Source organism: Umbelopsis ramanniana, assembly GCF_025399195.1.
Source record: "Umbelopsis ramanniana AG unplaced genomic scaffold K450scaffold_49, whole genome shotgun sequence".
Lineage (NCBI taxonomy): Eukaryota > Fungi > Mucoromycota > Umbelopsidomycetes > Umbelopsidales > Umbelopsidaceae > Umbelopsis > Umbelopsis ramanniana.
The window spans coordinates 67,931-84,446 of record NW_026252135.1 but is presented as its reverse complement, the minus strand read 5'-3'; the positions used below and the strand labels follow the sequence as shown (position 1 = coordinate 84,446).

The window sequence follows — 16,516 nt, the reverse complement described above, 5'->3', positions numbered from 1 at the left end:
TGTTTCAGGCAATCGAACGCCGTAAAACCGGATGTGAAACTCGACAAGCGGGCGACGGTTGGGTATATAAAATAGAAAGCAGTGGAAACCACGGTTTTTCTCATACTTCTCCAATTTTACATCATGTTTTTTGGAAAGCAACTTTTTGCGATCGCTGCAGCTTCCCTGTTTACTGTCAGCAGCGGCCTTGGTACGTCTCCCACTATAATCAAATATTTTAATTCTTTATTTTTTCTAGAAAGAAAGAAAATAAGCTAATTACAACTATACAGTCATTCAAAAGAGAGATTCAAATGCGTTTCACGCTCTTAACTACGGTATCGATCAGAACGACTGTCCTACTTTGAGCTACATCAAGCAACAGCTCACTACGCTTAAAGCTTATACTACCCGAATTAAAACATTTACTGTTACTGCCTGTGATGAAGGTATATATTACTGCAAATTGGACAAAAGCATTCACCTGTTTAACAAACGAAACAATGCTCGATCTCCATAGGCAATCTCGTCATGCAAGCTACCCAATCACTTGGTCTTCGTATTTACTTGGGTATATGGGTTGGTTCAGATGCCAATGCATTTGAAGCTGAGAAGACTAAATTGATCGAATTGGCCCACGCATACAGCTTTAGCAATGTAGATGGCATTGTCGTTGGATCCGAAGCACTTTACCGTGGTGATGTTAGCCCAGAAACCTTGGCCGGCTATATATCTGACGTTAAGAAGTCTCTCAGTGAGGCTGGAGTGAATGTTCCAGTTGCTACAGCTGATGTCTATTACAAGTGGGACCCTGCCGTTGTCGCTCAAGTTGACTTCTTGATGATGTAATTAAATTCGAAATCGGACATATGTGAATTCATTTTGCTCGTTTATTTACTCATATTTCGTCCTCTTCTCTATAGGAACGCTTTTCCATATTGGTAAGTGATTCATTCAAGTTTACAGGAGAATTTGTATCGAGATGACCCTTGCTGACAGAAAAATTTAATTTACAGGGAAGGAGTCACTGTTGATAATGCTGTTAGCACATTGTTTAACCACTATGACCATGTGAAATCACTCTCAACCGGCAAACCTGTGGTGATTGGTGAAACTGGATGGCCCACTCATGGAGCTAGCTTTGGAGCTGCCGTTGCATCCGTTCCCAATCAAGAAACGTAAGGCTTGATACCATGTATAATAGATAGTGGAATCAATTCACTGATCGTTTTACTTTTTTTTATTCAGTTACTTGAAGGGTGTCTTATGCCAGGTTCGCCAAAAGAATATCGATTTGTGTTGGTTCGAAGGCTTGGATGAGGCATACAAAGGCTCTGACGTTGAAGGCAATTGGGGATTTTTGGATGCCAGTGGTAATCCGAAATCAAGCGATTATACGTCCATCTTCCAAAACCCATGCTAAATACTTTTAACCATTGTGTATCCACGCATAATGGAGAATATAGATGAGAATAAGTGTACCAACATTAAGCATAAATATATGAATTTTACGAACAGCCGCGTTCAGTATAAATTTCCAGCATTTACCGTTAGTTTTTGATTATTGTTTTCACCATGTCATGTTCAAGTGCCTGTTCGTATCTATCAGCGAGGTGTCGGACAAACACGATTTGGAAGATATTATATGTTTCATTTATTTAAGCTGCTGTCAATGTTTATTCAATATGTTTACAACGTGTCATACAAGTTTCATTTGTTTCTGAGGCAGATAAAGACATATTCATTGTGCTATTATTATAAACTTTTCGACCTAGAGTCCCCTTCTTTTTGGTTTCATTAGTTCTAGAACTCTCGTTATATAGCAGCTCAGCTTCGTCGGCGATTTGAGTAATGCAGCTAGGTTTTGATGGGTCGCTTCTAGGTGTTCCATGTCGGGTTTATGGTCAGTTTCAGATTTTTAAAGTCAAGCAGTAAAGGTGAAATATCAAAGGCAATGAAAGACCGTAGTGGGATGTAGCGGTGTACGCCAGCGGTGCGCATATTCTGCCCATACATTGAAAGCATTCGAAAGAAGAGTTCAACAACTTCAAAAAATAACAAAAACCCAATTCCTCTTTTTTTTTTTTTTGGTTCCTTTTTATTTATTATTTCGTTTGTGAATGATATAATTAGTAGCCTGAGCGGATTCGCATGTCTTCAATCTTCTTTTGAACTTCCATGACGGTGCGATCTAGCTCTTCAGCAATAGATCGCTTCTTTTCCGCTGGCAATGAGTTATATTGCTCACAAAGATCTCCGTCTATAACATTATGGACTGGTACATAGTAGCCGCGATATGCAAGATGGTCTCGTCCGGCTAGCGGAGGAGCCACGGAGCGCATATGCATCTCTAATGTTTGGAAGAAATCTACATCTTCCTTGGAGACAAAGGGGACGAATATTCCAATGGAGCCAAGGAACGTGGTGTATAATAAGACGTCGCGACCACCAGAAACAAGAGTGGTTCGATGAAGTGAACTCAAGATGTCACCGACAAAATAATGTGCAACGTTATCTGACTGTAAAGCAAACGGTCAGTGTATCCTGAAATGCATACGAGAAACAAATAATAAGAAGGAATACGTACTCTATGTGGGGCACCACCAAGGTAGCCCTTTTCGTACAATAGTCGACCACCTGCAGGGTCGTCGTCTGACTCTTCACTGACGTTGGTTGGTAATCGGTTGATAAAGAAGTTTCCAAATTTATCTCCTCCAGCAACTGTGTCATAATCTACCATAGTGGATGTGGTTGTCCATCGTGGAGTGGTGTCATCAGCAAACACAATGATGCGATTGTCAATGTGTTTGTAAACAGCAAATATAACAGATTCCTGAATATCGCCAATGACGATACGGTCTCCCTGTGTGTGAAGCGATGTGATAGCATTGGGAACACTCTAAAAGAAGGGATAAAAACCCAAGTTAGTCAAGTGGATCATACCGAGAAAGTGAATGCTAGCTGGAAAAAAGAATTCATTACCTTTGTTTCGCACTTTCTAAGAAGCTTCTTTTTGCCAACGTCATAAATGCGCAACGCCTTGCCAACACCAGCAAGCAATCGACCTTGAAAGCCTAAAAGCGCTGTAGGTACATCCTCCACCGCAGTCTTGTGAACGAGTTCTAATGTTTGATTTTGCTCGTCTTCGCCTTGCACAAATCGATAAAGGTGGATGAATCCGGAGGAGCAAGTTCTGGGGGCAAGAGTGACATCCTTGCCAGTTCCAACCACAACAAATTGCTCGTTTGAATCAGTGGAATGTGGGTTGTTGCGGAATTGCACCAAAGCTACGCTGAATGCTGCTTCATTCTCTTCCAGCTCAATTTGTTGCAGTGTATCTCCTTGGAATGGGCTGATCACTCTAATACAACTTGCCCATTTTCCAGCAGTGTTTCGAACATGACCAAACTGTAGCGGATCGAGGTTGGTTACCTCATCATCGATCTCAAATCCGTCCCGTTCCTAGTGCAAGGTTTTAGTTAGTAGACTATCCGAATGCTATAACCCCTCATATTGGAGGCGGTTCCCTTACCTTCTCTATCAGCCCTTCACGCTTGGCTTCAGGTGAGAACGTCGCATGATCGCTTTCTATGATAACAAAGTTTTTGGTTGCGGGATGTAATATGAAGCGGCGTGGCGTGTATGTTAGTGGTATGATGGACTGATTAAACACCACTCCCAATTTGTCGATGGTGAAGATTCTAAGACGGAATAGAGTTAATGAAAAAAGTTTTTGTTACCAATAAATGCTCATGGTCGAAACCTTACCTAAGCGTATTCTTTGCAACAGCCACCACACCTTCCGGACATTGTTCGCTGATGAATGCTGTTCCGAATTCCAACTGCTCGTAACTTAAGGGTGTCAGGTAGAGGCGGTTTTGGAAAGTGTATGTGAGCCATGAACGAGTGGACAGAGCAAGCATAGCAGGATTGCCCTGGATTTTGATTTTGAAAAGTTGCACAGCCTTTGCACCCAAGAAACGTGTTCGAGTATCAGAAAGCTGACCGTTCACGTTATCCAACACTGTTCGCATCAGCAATCCATTATTCAAACCAATGTTGAGATATTGCGTGCCGTGACCAATTTCGTTACCGGTGTCCATCATTTCAATAATGCAAAGACTAGAAGGGACACCTTGGGCAGCTTGCATTGAAACGGACTCGAGACATGAGTCAGGATCCAAGCTAAGAATACGAACGGTACAATCTTCCAAACCAACAGCCAAGAATCGTGCTCTTTGTCGTCCTTCTGGCACATCGCCAATGGCTAAGCTTGTGATAATTTCACCCATCTCTCTACGATCCTGATGTTCATTCAGTTGGCCAGTATTATCTAGCTCAAAGTAAACAATTTCGCCGCTAGACAGTGCAATAGCAACTTGACGATGATTGGCTGCGGCCTGTACAATGGTTTTTTCGCTGGGAGCTCTCCATTCGTTGACACGACGGTCGGCGCGAATGTGACGGATACCTTGGGGATACACTTGAATCAAGGAGTCTTCTCCAAGCTGCTCAACAGCAATAGTGGGTGATGTGGCAAGGAATCCAGTATCTGTTACTTCTTCGACGGTCTCTCCAATGGAGAGGACAAGCGTAGCATTGATGAACGATACAACAATGTAGGAGTGATATTCGTCGTCAGCCTTGAGCTTTGTGGTCCAAACGGCGCTCGGATTACCGGGCAGTTCGCTGACAGCCATCTCTGATACTTCCAAACCGTGACGCAAGATTCTGAAAGTGGATCGCGCTCCTCGGCCACAAATTCCGAATATTTGAGGTGTATCATCGTCCGTTAAGTTTAAGACTTTGGCGTCGACAAGAGGAGCAAGAGACTCTAACTCATCAACAAGAAGCAAATTCTTCAGTGGTCGTGGTTTGAAATAAACAAGAGGAGTCTCTTCCTGTGCTGCCTCAGCTTCCATGTAATCAGCAGAAGAAATTTCTGGGTCATCTTCGTCATCGCCAAGCTTTTCAAAGGAATAAAGATAACTGCGTGGAAAAAAAAATGATTAGTAAAAATCCTTTAACGAATGCTAATACACTGAGTCGTTCGGTCGAATAACTTACTGGTTACCAAATTCACTAGCACTGAACAAGAAACCACTCTTCAAAATACAGATACCAGTAGAAACTGGTAAGGTATCAAAATACTTGATGGTAATACCATTCACAATATTGTCTTGATGATCTATCGTGACCTTGTATACATCACCTTCTTCTGACTGGAGCAGTAGGAAGAACTGACTTTGTCTGTTAACCTTCATTCTATGGACAGCATAGTTGGAGATGATGATGCCGCGAGAAGGGTCTTCCAAAGGTTGTGCTCGTCGAGGAATAGGGATTCGATGTTCTTGCATATCCTGGTGCTTATACGCAATGAAATTCTCTGTACAAACCAAGACACCTGAAGGTCCATCCGTTCCACCGGGCACTATAAAGGTAAAACGTTAGATCAATAGACTTGATACTGGTGTAGCCACAGATCGTAAGTTCTTACCTGGAATGAGCATGTTCGCTTTATAATCCACAGGCTCGCTCCATTTTCTAACAACGTGATTCAGACCCAAATCCAATTCATAGTAGGTAAGAATCTTTTCTGTATCTTTGAGAGCTTCGCCGGTCGGGTCGTTGTCCGCTTCGGAATAGTCGATTTCCAAACAGGCGAAGATAGGGTTGTCAAAGCCAACGTCTAAACCGACGCAATCGTGGATAAGAGTGTGACTTTTATGAGCTTCCAGTGGCGAAGAGATGGTGAGTCGGGCTGCCGAATCGCGATTAAGAATGTACACTAGCTTTTGCTTTTCAACAGCACCAATCATGACTGCGCGTCCTTTGGGATCCGTAGCAAGGTATTGGCCTGGAACGATTCTTCGAAGTCCAGATTTTCCATAAGTCTCCTGATGAACTTTATCGAACGTGTTTTTGACTGGATTGTACTCGAGAATGGTGATGCGACCGGAATCGGAGCCGACAATAACATAATCTGAAAGGTGGATCGAGAATGAGCAAAAAAAGATTGGGCTATGGCGCGAACGTATATGAAATGGAGAAGCTTACCTTTACTACCACCTGTTAACCTGAATGGTGAGATGCTTCTTACAAGTCCAAAACAGTCGTGAGCGAGAACAGTGTGGACTTTGCCCGTAGTGGGGTCAGGACGCAGAAGTTCCAAACGGGTATGGCGAGCTACTATGATCTCTTGCTGCTTCGTGCCAGAAAAGTTTCCGTAGATAGCCTTGTTGATGGCTGTCGGCGGATTTAGCGACAAGTTGTACAAGAACATTGCAGAACACACCCAATGTAGCTTGACAAGTTTCGTTGGAGTGCCAACTTCTCTGTCGCTTTCAATGGTTGGTGCGTCATTTGTGGCTTAGATTCACGTCGAATAAATCCGCTCAATGAACCAGCTTGACAGTCACAAGCCTATGCCTTTGTCTCTCTGTTCGATATGGCAAAAGTGTAAGTAGATCCCCAAGTTCAGTCCTTCACGCATTCATTGAGTAACCTGATTTGTCTATAGTTTAGTAGTAGGATCAGCCAATGGCAAATTCACCGAGTTGTTCTCAAAAGCGAAGAACATCAATGCCAAACACGGTCCGTTTGACGTTCTCCTCTGCACTGGTAACTTTTTCGGCAAGGAAGATACAAATGGTGACCTCGAAAAACTGTTAAACAATGAAATTGAAGGTATGCAATGTAAAACGAAGGGTCCGGTATCCATAGCCCCTGGTTTACTAACTTCCAAGTACCATCCTTAGTTCCTGTCCATACCTATTTCATTCAAGGCAGTAACTCAATACCGGGGTTAGCACAAAGCAGGATAGAAAAGAATGATGGGGAACTGTGCGAAAGTGTATATTTCCTTGGAAAGAGGGGACTGTTGAAAACGACACAGGCTCTGCGTATTGCCTTCTTGTCTGGATCCATGGATGTCAACCTTTATGCAGGCGACACCGCATCAGACGAACCTGCCGCAGAATCCGAACCTGGACTTCATTACACTAAAGCAGATATCACTGCATTGAACTCCACGCCAGTGGCTAAAAACATGACCGCTGGTGTTGACATCTTGTTGACTTATGAGTGGCCGCAGGACGTACACGCAATGAGCAACCAATCAGTAGATCCCAAAATCGAGTCGATGTCTCAGCCTGTTGCAGAAGTAGCAGCCACTCTCGCACCTCGATATCACTTTGCAGCGGCAGAGGACGTGTTTTGTGAGAGGGAACCTTACAAAAACGTTCCTGGATTTGCACCAGTGGGAACTCGTCCAGCACAACATGTAACAAGATTCATTGGTCTAGCGGATGTTGGTAATACTAACAAAGCAAGAGTAAGTATTGAATTGTTTTTTGTTGCATGTGGTCCGCAGATGGCTGATTCAACATCGCAGTGGTTTTATGCTTTCAACATAGTTCCAATGACAGATGCTCCCATGAGCGTGTTATTGGCCGAGCCAGCCGACACTACCGAATTTCCATTTGTTTCCCTCATGGCTGGTGGTGTAAAGAGATCTCTTGATAATGGTGCCGGTGGTTTTTCTTGGGGTGATGAAGGTCGTGACCCTAAAAGACAAGGTAAGAATAATTTGCCTGACCTCGGATTGTCGACGGTTGATTAATTCATTTGGATGAGCTAGCACTTGGAGAAGGACCGCCACCAGGCTACGTCTGTAAGAAATGCAATGTTCCAGGTCACTATGTCAAAGACTGCCCGCAGGCAAGAGATGGCACTGGATCACTACCGGAAGGCTATGTATGCCGAATATGCAATGAACCTGGCCACCACATTAAACAATGCCCTCAAGCTGGACAAAATAAAGACGGCGCTAAGAAATCTGGCCCACCAGATAGTTATATCTGCAGAATCTGCTCTGAGCCCGGTCACTGGATTCAAGACTGTCCTTTGAAGGAGCAACGTGATCGCGAACGAGATGCGAATCGCCAAGAAATTGCAAACAGAGGAAGTAAGTTCAAAAGAGAGTGCGTGCATTGTCCATATGAACCGACTTGAGCTGACAATGATGTGTTCCTAGCGGATGCTTGCTGGTTCTGTTTGGCCAACCCCAAGGTGACAAAGCATCTTATCACATCTATTGGAAACGAAGTGTATGCAACATTAGCAAAGGGCCCACTGGTCACCTCAGCACAAAACAACATGCCAGGTGGTGGGCATATTCTTTTAATCCCTATCACTCATTATGAAACCATCCAGAGCATTCCAATGGAGTCACAGGTGGATGTTGTTTCTGAACTGGAGCAATTCAAGAGTGCGTTTCGTCGTATGTTTGACAAGTACGGACTAGACTTGGTGGTAACAGAAATATCTCGCCACTCCAGTCGAAATGCTCTCTCGCACGCCAACATACAAATCATGCCTATACCCAAAGGAAAGGTAGACGACCTAAAATCTATCATAGAGAAAGAGGCTGAAAAACTAGGCATCCAATTTCAGTCGCGTCTTCCCGTAAGTTACTCTCAGTCATTTTATTTTTACTTCCGTGGTGGCTAACCATCCCTGCAGACGGACCCAACTGCTCACTACTTTAAAATGGACTTACCTGATGGAACATCACTCGTCCATCCTATTCAACGAGGAGAAAGATTCAATCTTCAGTTGGGAAGACAAGTACTTGCTAAACTTTTAGAAATCCCTGAACGCGTGGATTGGAAGGCATGTACCCAGACCGAAGACGAGGAGAAGAAAGGGGCCGAAGACTTCAAGACCGCTTTCCGGGAATTCGATTTCACTCTGTAAACGCTTCTTTCACCTACAGATAATATTGTAACCATGTTTCATTGAGAAATCCTTTTAAATACATTTACGTTACATTAATTTAGATGATTTTGCCGCCAGTATGGATTTGTTTCAACTTTCTGATTTACTTTTTATTTTAGAGAGATTGCAGGAGAGAAACAAACAAGGGAGGATGTGCGACATATGGGTTAGAGACACATTGGGTTGTGGGTTCTTCACAAGTCTGTGTGGTGCTTTTTAGGAGAGAAAAGCAGTGAATTGAGCAAACAAACAAAATTAAAAAGGGAAAAAAGCGCAAATGATTGGTTGGGTACCAAGCCAATCAACGAAAAAAAAAAAAAATGCATATCATACAATGCAAAAGAAAAAAGATGTGAGAGGAACATGTACAAGTAGAGTGTAAAGTAAGGATATGAAGTAGGCAATAACAAAGGTGCCAGCATTAGGATTTGGAAAGAGAATGCAATAGGTATTTCAAAGTAAAAGGATGAAGGAAAACAAGGTGTTCAAGCAACGGCACTGCTTTCTTCGCCTGATGAAGCTTTTTCATCTGACGTTAGCTCGTCACCTCGATGGGCAGCCGCTGCTCGTTGCGAGAGATACTCCTTGACTGAAAGCCTTACGACTTTTGGGCCTTGTGACTGAGGCTGGGATTCTTGATCGGCATCACCGGTAACTGGTGCAAGTGAAATAGGGTCAGTTTCATTGGTTTCAATAACTTGTGGATGAGATTCTTGATCAGATTCACTTGCAGTAGCCGCATTTTGAAGGTGGGATGCCTGTTCAATTTCTTCACCAGTAGTATGTGTGATCTCCTCGGTTAAAGCATTGGTATCATCAAGTGGCTCCTCTTCCGTGACAACGACTGTAACTTCTTCCTTTGCTGATTCTACATTGTCACTAGATTCCAGCACTGGCGCTGGTAGAACTGTTGAGTGGTCGTCTTCTTCAGTCACTGTTTCTTCCTTTACCGAGGTATCCATCTCACTCTCTACCACATGTATTTCAGTGGTGGTCATATGGTCGGAGATGGGGTCAGTTGACAAGAAAGATTGATCAAGGTCATCAGCAGGAACCGTAGATGCTGTACTTTCATTGTCTGAAAATATGTCGTTCTCATCTAGGGTGGTGGAGTGTTCTTGTAATGGATCCTCCGTTTCCTGATGTGGTGGTGAAGGCAATGCTGGTGTTTCTTTCTTGTCGTCTACAATATCAACCATGGGCTCGTCATCTTCCTCTGGCATGATGTCCGTCGGTGTCACCTCTGGAGTTGGCTCTTTCTTGGCTTGCGCAGCAGCCTCTTCTTCAGCTTTCTTGGTAGCCACCATGGCATTCTCTGATTCCTTCAGATAATTTCGCATCCAAAGCTTTTTACATGGTAAGTTAAGTGGTAGGAATTTTGGTTTTCGCTTATAAGATCCATCTTCGTCTGTATTGCGGATACGATATTTAGCAAGAGTAGCTTTGGACAGATCAACTTGACCATTGGTTCGCGAAAAGCTTGCAGAATCCGTATCGGACGCATCATCGTCGTCTGCGGAAGATAAAGAGGACGCAAAGCCAGCATCGTCATCGCCAAATTTTCCACTGGGTCGCTCTTTTCTGTGTTTCACTTTGTGATTAGAGATGGGTGAGTGATTTGACACCATGGTAGGATCCAATTGAACATCGCCGTCAATGTCAACGTTCTCGTCACCTGATTCATTTGCACTATTTTCTTGACCGGCAGAGGAAAATGCAATATGAGGAGGTGGGGTTGCCCGGGTGGGTGAAGGAGATGTGACGTTTATGGATTCAGTGGAATCCGCAGACAGCTTTCTGGTAGAAATAGAAATGGTAGATGCCTTTTCCTGATCCGACTTTGATTCTTCTTGCTTTATTTCTGCCTTGAATGTAGGAGATTGTTTTCCGGCAGGTTTGATAGTAAGCTCATCACTGTCAAAACGGCTAACATGTTCGACTGTCCTAGGCGTGAGAGGAGATGACTCGCGAGAATTTTCGTATTTGGTTATAGTAACATATCCCGTCTTTTGCTTCTTATCAGGGCCAGAAATAATGCTGTCATTATCTGACTTATTCAACGCTGAAGAGAGCTGTTGCCAAAAAAAAAAAAAAATGGTGTGAGTGAGTGGTAACATAATGTGGGTTTGAAGAACGGGGCGAACACAAAAACTTACAGCTTGCTTTAACGCTGATTCCCACATTTCTGTAGTGTCATCGGAAGCTTTTCTCTTGAGACCAAATGAAGCCGATCGTTTGGGATGACTTTTATCACCGCCATCTGAGCGTTTCCGTCGTTTCACTCCAATATCATCTGCAGATGTACTGTGTTTCTTTCGATGATTCGAACCAGATGGTGAAGTGTTTCGTTTACCTCCACGACGTTCTTCTTGTTCAGCTTTACGTTCGGCTTGACTTCGTCTAACCTGATGTTCAATCGCTTTCTTAACATTGTAATAGCGTGGTCTAGGGTCACACATATCACACAGATATTGGTCTGGAATGTTATGCTTGTCGATATCGACACAAAACGCGTGCTGCCAAACTAGGCATTTGTCGCATTGAATAGTGAAACCATCGTCATCTGATATGCGACAGATACATCGAATGGTCCCAGTATCGACTGGAGGGTCTTGAGAGTTAGAGTCAGCCTCCTTAAAAGATATTTTACTAGGAGAGTCGCTGACTACTGCGGGATCGAGGTCTACGCTTGTGGTAGACGCAGTACTGGAAGAGCTACTTCCTGCTGTGTTGCTTCGGTGCCTTGCTACGGGTAGATTGGGTTTCTGAGCGTGCAAATGTGGTTTGACACTCGACATGGCGGTCGCACTGAGGGCCGCTGACACTAGAGAGGGTTGCTTTTGTGGGATTTTGAAGAATGGTTTGATGGATGTGAAAATGGGTAGGGGAGTTTAATCAAAGAGTCGCAGAGACGTGAGAGGTGTTGGGGCGGGTGGGGGTTTTCAGTATCAGACAGTAGAAGATAGATTTGAAAAAGTCGAATAGCAGCCAATGGGAGATTATTTTAGTCGAAAAGCTGTAAGTTCATTCTCTCAAGATGTGAGCAGCTGTCTAACATAATTTAGAGTTAATGTTGGAGAAAAGTCGGCAATGATGGGAACAAAAGTATTTTTCAGATCGTCATTACCTAAAATGCAACCAGAAAAGTGCAAGGATAGACAACAATTAAGAGTGAATCCGTTATAAGAGGCAAGCTTCACCAGTTTCACTCGAACGAAAAAGAAACAACAACAGGCCAACCGACAACGGATCACGTGATAAATGACTTTCCGATAGCAGAGAGAGATATCGCAGAAAGCTATACATTTTCTCATCTCAACGCTGTAGTAAACGTCGTTTGTAGACATACATGGAAGATACTCATCCAACATAGTGAACTCGAATGTTACTTTGTATGCCTTCGTCAATCCTATCATGTTAAAACTTTGCACTATGGCCAAGTGGATGAGTAATCATGGCTAAACATGTCACATAACTTCTTTGACCTTCCTTTTACTTGTAACCAATCGTATCCAGTCCATAGACTGATTCACCTTCAAGCACTGATAATGTAGATGGTTCTTTCGGAGAGCGCTGAACACAAAATGAGCACCGTAGTAAACTGGCTGACCATTCTCAACAAGCACTAGTTTCATAGTCATGAGCACGTTGCTTGATTTTGTCTCTCCTTCATGGAAAGATGATGTGAGAGTAAAGGAAGTTTCCTTCAGACTGTTAGCCGCAGCGCATAATCTGGCCACCCAAGAAAAAAAAAAATGTCGGTGACTGCTGCCGCAAACGTGCCGCCTTTGATTGAGGATTTTATTTTTTTTCATTTCAAGTTCCGTGAGAAACAATTTATAGCCTGTGATAAAAAAGTCAACATCTTTTTCACACCCACCGTAAATTCATGGAGCCATTACATCCAACACCCACTAGACCCGTCATACCAGGCCGTGCTATCACTCCCATATCACGCCAGGATACTCCTATTGATATTGACGGCCTTAGTTGGCCCAGTAAGTTGTTACTCATCTTTTCTGTCGTTTTTGACATGTGTCTGTCCATACCACGTATAAAAAATTTAACGCAATGTGCTCCCACAGGTATTGGTACCAAAAGCCGCCGAGATGAGACAGAGGAACAGCGTCATATTAGGGAAGAAAAGATTGCTGAAGCTGTCAAGACCATATTGTCTTGCCTTGGAGAGGATCCTGAACGTGAGGGCCTTTTAAAGACGCCCGATCGCTATGCATCTGCCTTGATGTTCTTTACAAAGGGATACGAACAGAGCATCAAAGGTAATGAATTGTATCCTAATAGCCATGTATCTGAACTGTAATTGATTTCATACGTTACTCGACAGATGTTTTGAACGAAGCCGTTTTTGAAGAAGGTAGGCGACCGTTTAGATTATCTCTATGGATCGATTGACATTCAAATTACTAACTACGCGGTACTGACCGTGAAAATGGATAGATCATGAGGAAATGGTGATTGTTAAAAATGTCGACATTTTTTCCCTATGTGAGCACCATATGGTCCCCTTCACTGGCAAGATCTCCATTGGTTATATTCCCAATCGACGTGTGGTTGGCTTGAGCAAGCTTGCTCGTATTGCAGAGATGTTTGCCCGTCGACTACAAGTTCAAGAAAGACTGACAAAGCAGATTGCTAGTACATTGATGGAAGTATTGCAACCTCAAGGTGTAGCGGTTGTTATGGAAGCCAGCCACTTGTGCATGTGCATGAGGTAAGCGTTGTTTGCTTTTGACAAGTCCGAAGTTCGGGGATGACATCGCGTTCTAATGTGAGATTACCACTTGTTCATAATTTCAGAGGTGTGCAGGTAAGCTGATGGACCGTGATGAGCCATGTGCAGACAATGTCACTAACCCCCCGAAATTTAAACCCACAGAAACCTGGCAGTTCTACTATGACCAGCTGCATGTTGGGAGTGTTCAGGAACAATCCAAAGACAAGAGAGGAATTCTTGTCTCTGATTAGGAACTGATTCCTGCGACACTAAGCCAGCGATAAACAGGACACTTGTTCAACAGAATTGTACCATATTGTTTTTATATTCTCCTGTATCACATTAACACTTGCCTTGGTTATACTTTCTAGACTGAATTTTATTTCTTTTCCCTTATTTTGTACCCAAAATTCGGCTCCACTCCAAATAGCGCCTTCTCTCTCTCTCTCTTTCATCCACTCCATCCCTCCTTATCTCTAATATTTTGGTGGTGTTGTTCGCCATAAATCAAATATAGTTCACCAACTGTGTGGCCTCAACTGCCAACCAGTTGCATTTACCTTTTAAAACCGTCACCGTGCGTAACCCATTTCAACCACCTCATCTTAATTCGGGTATAGCCTTGTCCAACATGTCGCCATCTTCGGTTACGGCCAACTCAATACAGCCAGGTATAACCGCCTGTTCTTCTTGGTTCACCATCCTTGTTTGAGACATTCCTTTAAATCACTACTTCCCAGATTTTATGCAAACGCTACATCTTGATCTCGACACTAAGCTAGACCGTACGTCATTTCAGTTGGATGGCCATCATCATCCATTTCATCATCAGCATGATGCCGTGCATTGACTCCATCCTTTTTTTATTGTTCGTTATTTTAGTACAGCTGCAGTTACCTTCAAATGATAAGGAGCCTGCTCCTAAAATCAGACTTCCGTCTTTTGGTCCTAATGATTTTGAGGCGCTGTCAATGGAGTTTGTGGCTAAGAAGCCAGCCAGCAGTGGGAATACCACTTCACCAAGGTAGAGAGATGGTTGATCTAGTCCCTATATTGTGAGACGCTGACGAAAATTTGCCGCCATTTTTTTGTTTGTTTGTTGCAGCTCTCCTATACCCAGCTCGAGTCCATTGAAAGAAGTCGCGGCCACTTCTCCGCCAGTGAGCGACCCCTATCTTTCATCCATTGTTGCGGCCGCCAAGCCCGCTGCAGTCGTCTCTGTTCAGGAACGATCGCCACAATGCATGTGCGTCAAATGCAAAGGAAAACCCAGTGGTCAACCTGTGCACTGCAAAGAACCAGTCGACTGTCCATGTTACCGATGCCAAAAACAACGTCGGAGAGCCCAAGTGATGGGTAAATCTCAGACTTTAGCTACTATCAAGACCTCGAAGCCAGAGCCAGACGTTCCTGTACCAACTCGAACCAAAACCACTATTGCACCAAAGTCTCCTCCAGCCGTCAAACCAGCCATGGTCAAATCCAACACCATGCCCGCTCGCACCATGAATCTGCGAAAGAATCCAAGTGTATTATCTTATAATAAGCATCATAGAAAGGACATTAGCCCGTCCGACTCCATTTATGATGGCAACAAGCAATCCAGGCGAACCTCCAACCTGCTGTCGGATGATCAGTCCATGACTTCACACACTACAATTGATTCTTACTGCTCTAATGACGACAAGTATGAAATTTCATGGAAGGATGAAACGGCTGGTGAAGACATTTTGGAACCTCTAAAATGTTTCATTGATATTTTTGAGACGAAGCCTGATGATACCCCTGATGGTTTGTCAGATTTATTGGAAGATGGAGCACGCCGATTGAAAATGGAGAAAGAAGCGGCTGCTCAAGAAGCCGAGCTGGCTCGGAAAAGGCAATTGGAACAGCAGTTACCTCCTCGCCTAGAGGTTCTTACGCCTAGCTACCGACACGGTGCCCCTCACAGGTCATTGACTCTATACCATTTAATGAAGTGCAAGCAACGTAGCGAACGTTTGGCCGCATACAGTACGTGAAAGCATTCATTGTAGACGGGGGGAACATACGAATTAACCTACGCCGGAATTTCACTTACAGGTATAGCATACAACAATTGTATCAATGGCAATAGCGGCTTAAATGACTGGATGAAGAAACAGAACGACAAAGGACTACCCACCTGCATGACAGGTAAAAATAACCGTTTCATAAAAAAAAAAAAAGCCTTTGCAGATGCTTGTACTAACCTCACCGCAGTGTATACTCCACACCAGCAACAACAGAGGAAACCTAGCAAGAAATCTTTGTTTCGCTCTCCTCTGAGAAACAACAGCGTTGCTATTCGGTCACGGCCAAGTCGAGACCAGCATTCATTCATGGAACACAGTAATGGATCCATGTTCCTCAGTCCTTTTAATGAATCCACCACCCGAATTTCTCAGGATAGTATGGGTGCAAGGCCAACCGATGTGCTTAAAGCTGCTTCCGCATTACTTCCCGGAATGAACAAGCACCCTGACTTGAATCGATCACAAACCAGTTTGGGTATAGCCAAGGCATACAATCACATTGATTTTCCTAGACGTCCAAGTGCCAAAAGCCATACGGACAGCGAATCTCCTTCCGTGTCACCTAATTTGCACATGAACTCTCAGGATGAACAACCTGAAGAAGAAAAGATAAACATACGCCCACAACAAGAAATAAAATGGCCTGCAAGGTCAGCTTCCATACCCAATGATGCCCTGGACGACTTGAGCAGTGTTCTACCTCATGTTGATCGGGCAACCCTTCAAACCTATCTTGACCGAGCGGATGGGGACTACATGCAAGCATTGGATCTATGCAAGCAGGCAGTGAAGAATGGAGAACTGTGAAGTAGGCATAATTACTTTATTACTTATACTATTCCTTTTTTTAAACAATATCCACCACCCCCTTTAAAAGAGAGCCTTATCATTCCTTTACAGCAGGCTTTACATTAAAATAAAACCAATACATGAAAGAAGATTTTTAGTGCGTGTCTTAGAGCTGGCCGAA

At 43.6% G+C, this 16,516-nt stretch overlaps 6 protein-coding genes across 6 annotated transcripts; 4 read left to right on the top strand and 2 right to left on the bottom strand.

The window, feature by feature from the left end:
* Positions 1-123: 123 nt before the first annotated feature.
* On the top strand, positions 124-1,518 carry K450DRAFT_301896 (uncharacterized protein; the record flags this gene model as incomplete). The annotated part of the gene is made up of 6 exons (XM_051593758.1): positions 124-190; positions 273-428; positions 500-824; positions 903-920; positions 996-1,157; positions 1,228-1,518. 6 exons carry the CDS (start codon positions 124-126, stop codon positions 1,400-1,402), a joined length of 903 nt encoding a protein of 300 aa, XP_051442476.1. The 3' UTR covers positions 1,403-1,518.
* Positions 1,519-2,043: 525 nt separating this feature from the next.
* On the bottom strand, positions 2,044-6,306 carry K450DRAFT_251826 (uncharacterized protein). Its single transcript, XM_051590778.1, has 8 exons — positions 6,037-6,306; positions 5,477-5,962; positions 5,047-5,410; positions 3,748-4,968; positions 3,512-3,680; positions 2,962-3,441; positions 2,567-2,878; positions 2,044-2,498 (listed from the first exon to the last, which is right to left on the bottom strand). Exons 1-8 carry the CDS (start codon positions 6,260-6,262, stop codon positions 2,109-2,111), a joined length of 3,648 nt encoding a protein of 1,215 aa, XP_051442475.1. The 5' UTR covers positions 6,263-6,306; the 3' UTR covers positions 2,044-2,108.
* Positions 6,307-6,397: 91 nt separating this feature from the next.
* Positions 6,398-8,837, top strand: K450DRAFT_251823 (uncharacterized protein). Its single transcript, XM_051590777.1, has 7 exons — positions 6,398-6,438; positions 6,500-6,666; positions 6,738-7,312; positions 7,373-7,556; positions 7,619-7,945; positions 8,015-8,445; positions 8,503-8,837. The coding sequence occupies exons 1-7, from the start codon at positions 6,428-6,430 to the stop codon at positions 8,734-8,736; spliced, it is 1,929 nt and encodes a 642-aa protein (XP_051442474.1). The 5' UTR covers positions 6,398-6,427; the 3' UTR covers positions 8,737-8,837.
* Position 8,838: 1 nt separating this feature from the next.
* On the bottom strand, positions 8,839-10,886 carry K450DRAFT_251821 (uncharacterized protein). The gene is made up of 2 exons (XM_051590776.1): positions 9,485-10,886; positions 8,839-9,412 (listed from the first exon to the last, which is right to left on the bottom strand). Exons 1-2 carry the CDS (start codon positions 10,872-10,874, stop codon positions 9,243-9,245), a joined length of 1,560 nt encoding a protein of 519 aa, XP_051442473.1. The 5' UTR covers positions 10,875-10,886; the 3' UTR covers positions 8,839-9,242.
* Positions 10,887-12,587: 1,701 nt separating this feature from the next.
* K450DRAFT_251805 (uncharacterized protein) lies at positions 12,588-13,937 on the top strand. The gene is made up of 6 exons (XM_051590775.1): positions 12,588-12,755; positions 12,843-13,037; positions 13,103-13,132; positions 13,216-13,489; positions 13,576-13,585; positions 13,655-13,937. Exons 1-6 carry the CDS (start codon positions 12,647-12,649, stop codon positions 13,748-13,750), a joined length of 714 nt encoding a protein of 237 aa, XP_051442472.1. The 5' UTR covers positions 12,588-12,646; the 3' UTR covers positions 13,751-13,937.
* On the top strand, positions 13,865-16,486 carry K450DRAFT_251796 (uncharacterized protein). Its single transcript, XM_051590774.1, has 6 exons — positions 13,865-14,163; positions 14,233-14,277; positions 14,375-14,516; positions 14,598-15,505; positions 15,575-15,667; positions 15,734-16,486. Exons 1-6 carry the CDS (start codon positions 14,124-14,126, stop codon positions 16,351-16,353), a joined length of 1,848 nt encoding a protein of 615 aa, XP_051442471.1. The 5' UTR covers positions 13,865-14,123; the 3' UTR covers positions 16,354-16,486.
* Positions 16,487-16,516: the final 30 nt, after the last annotated feature.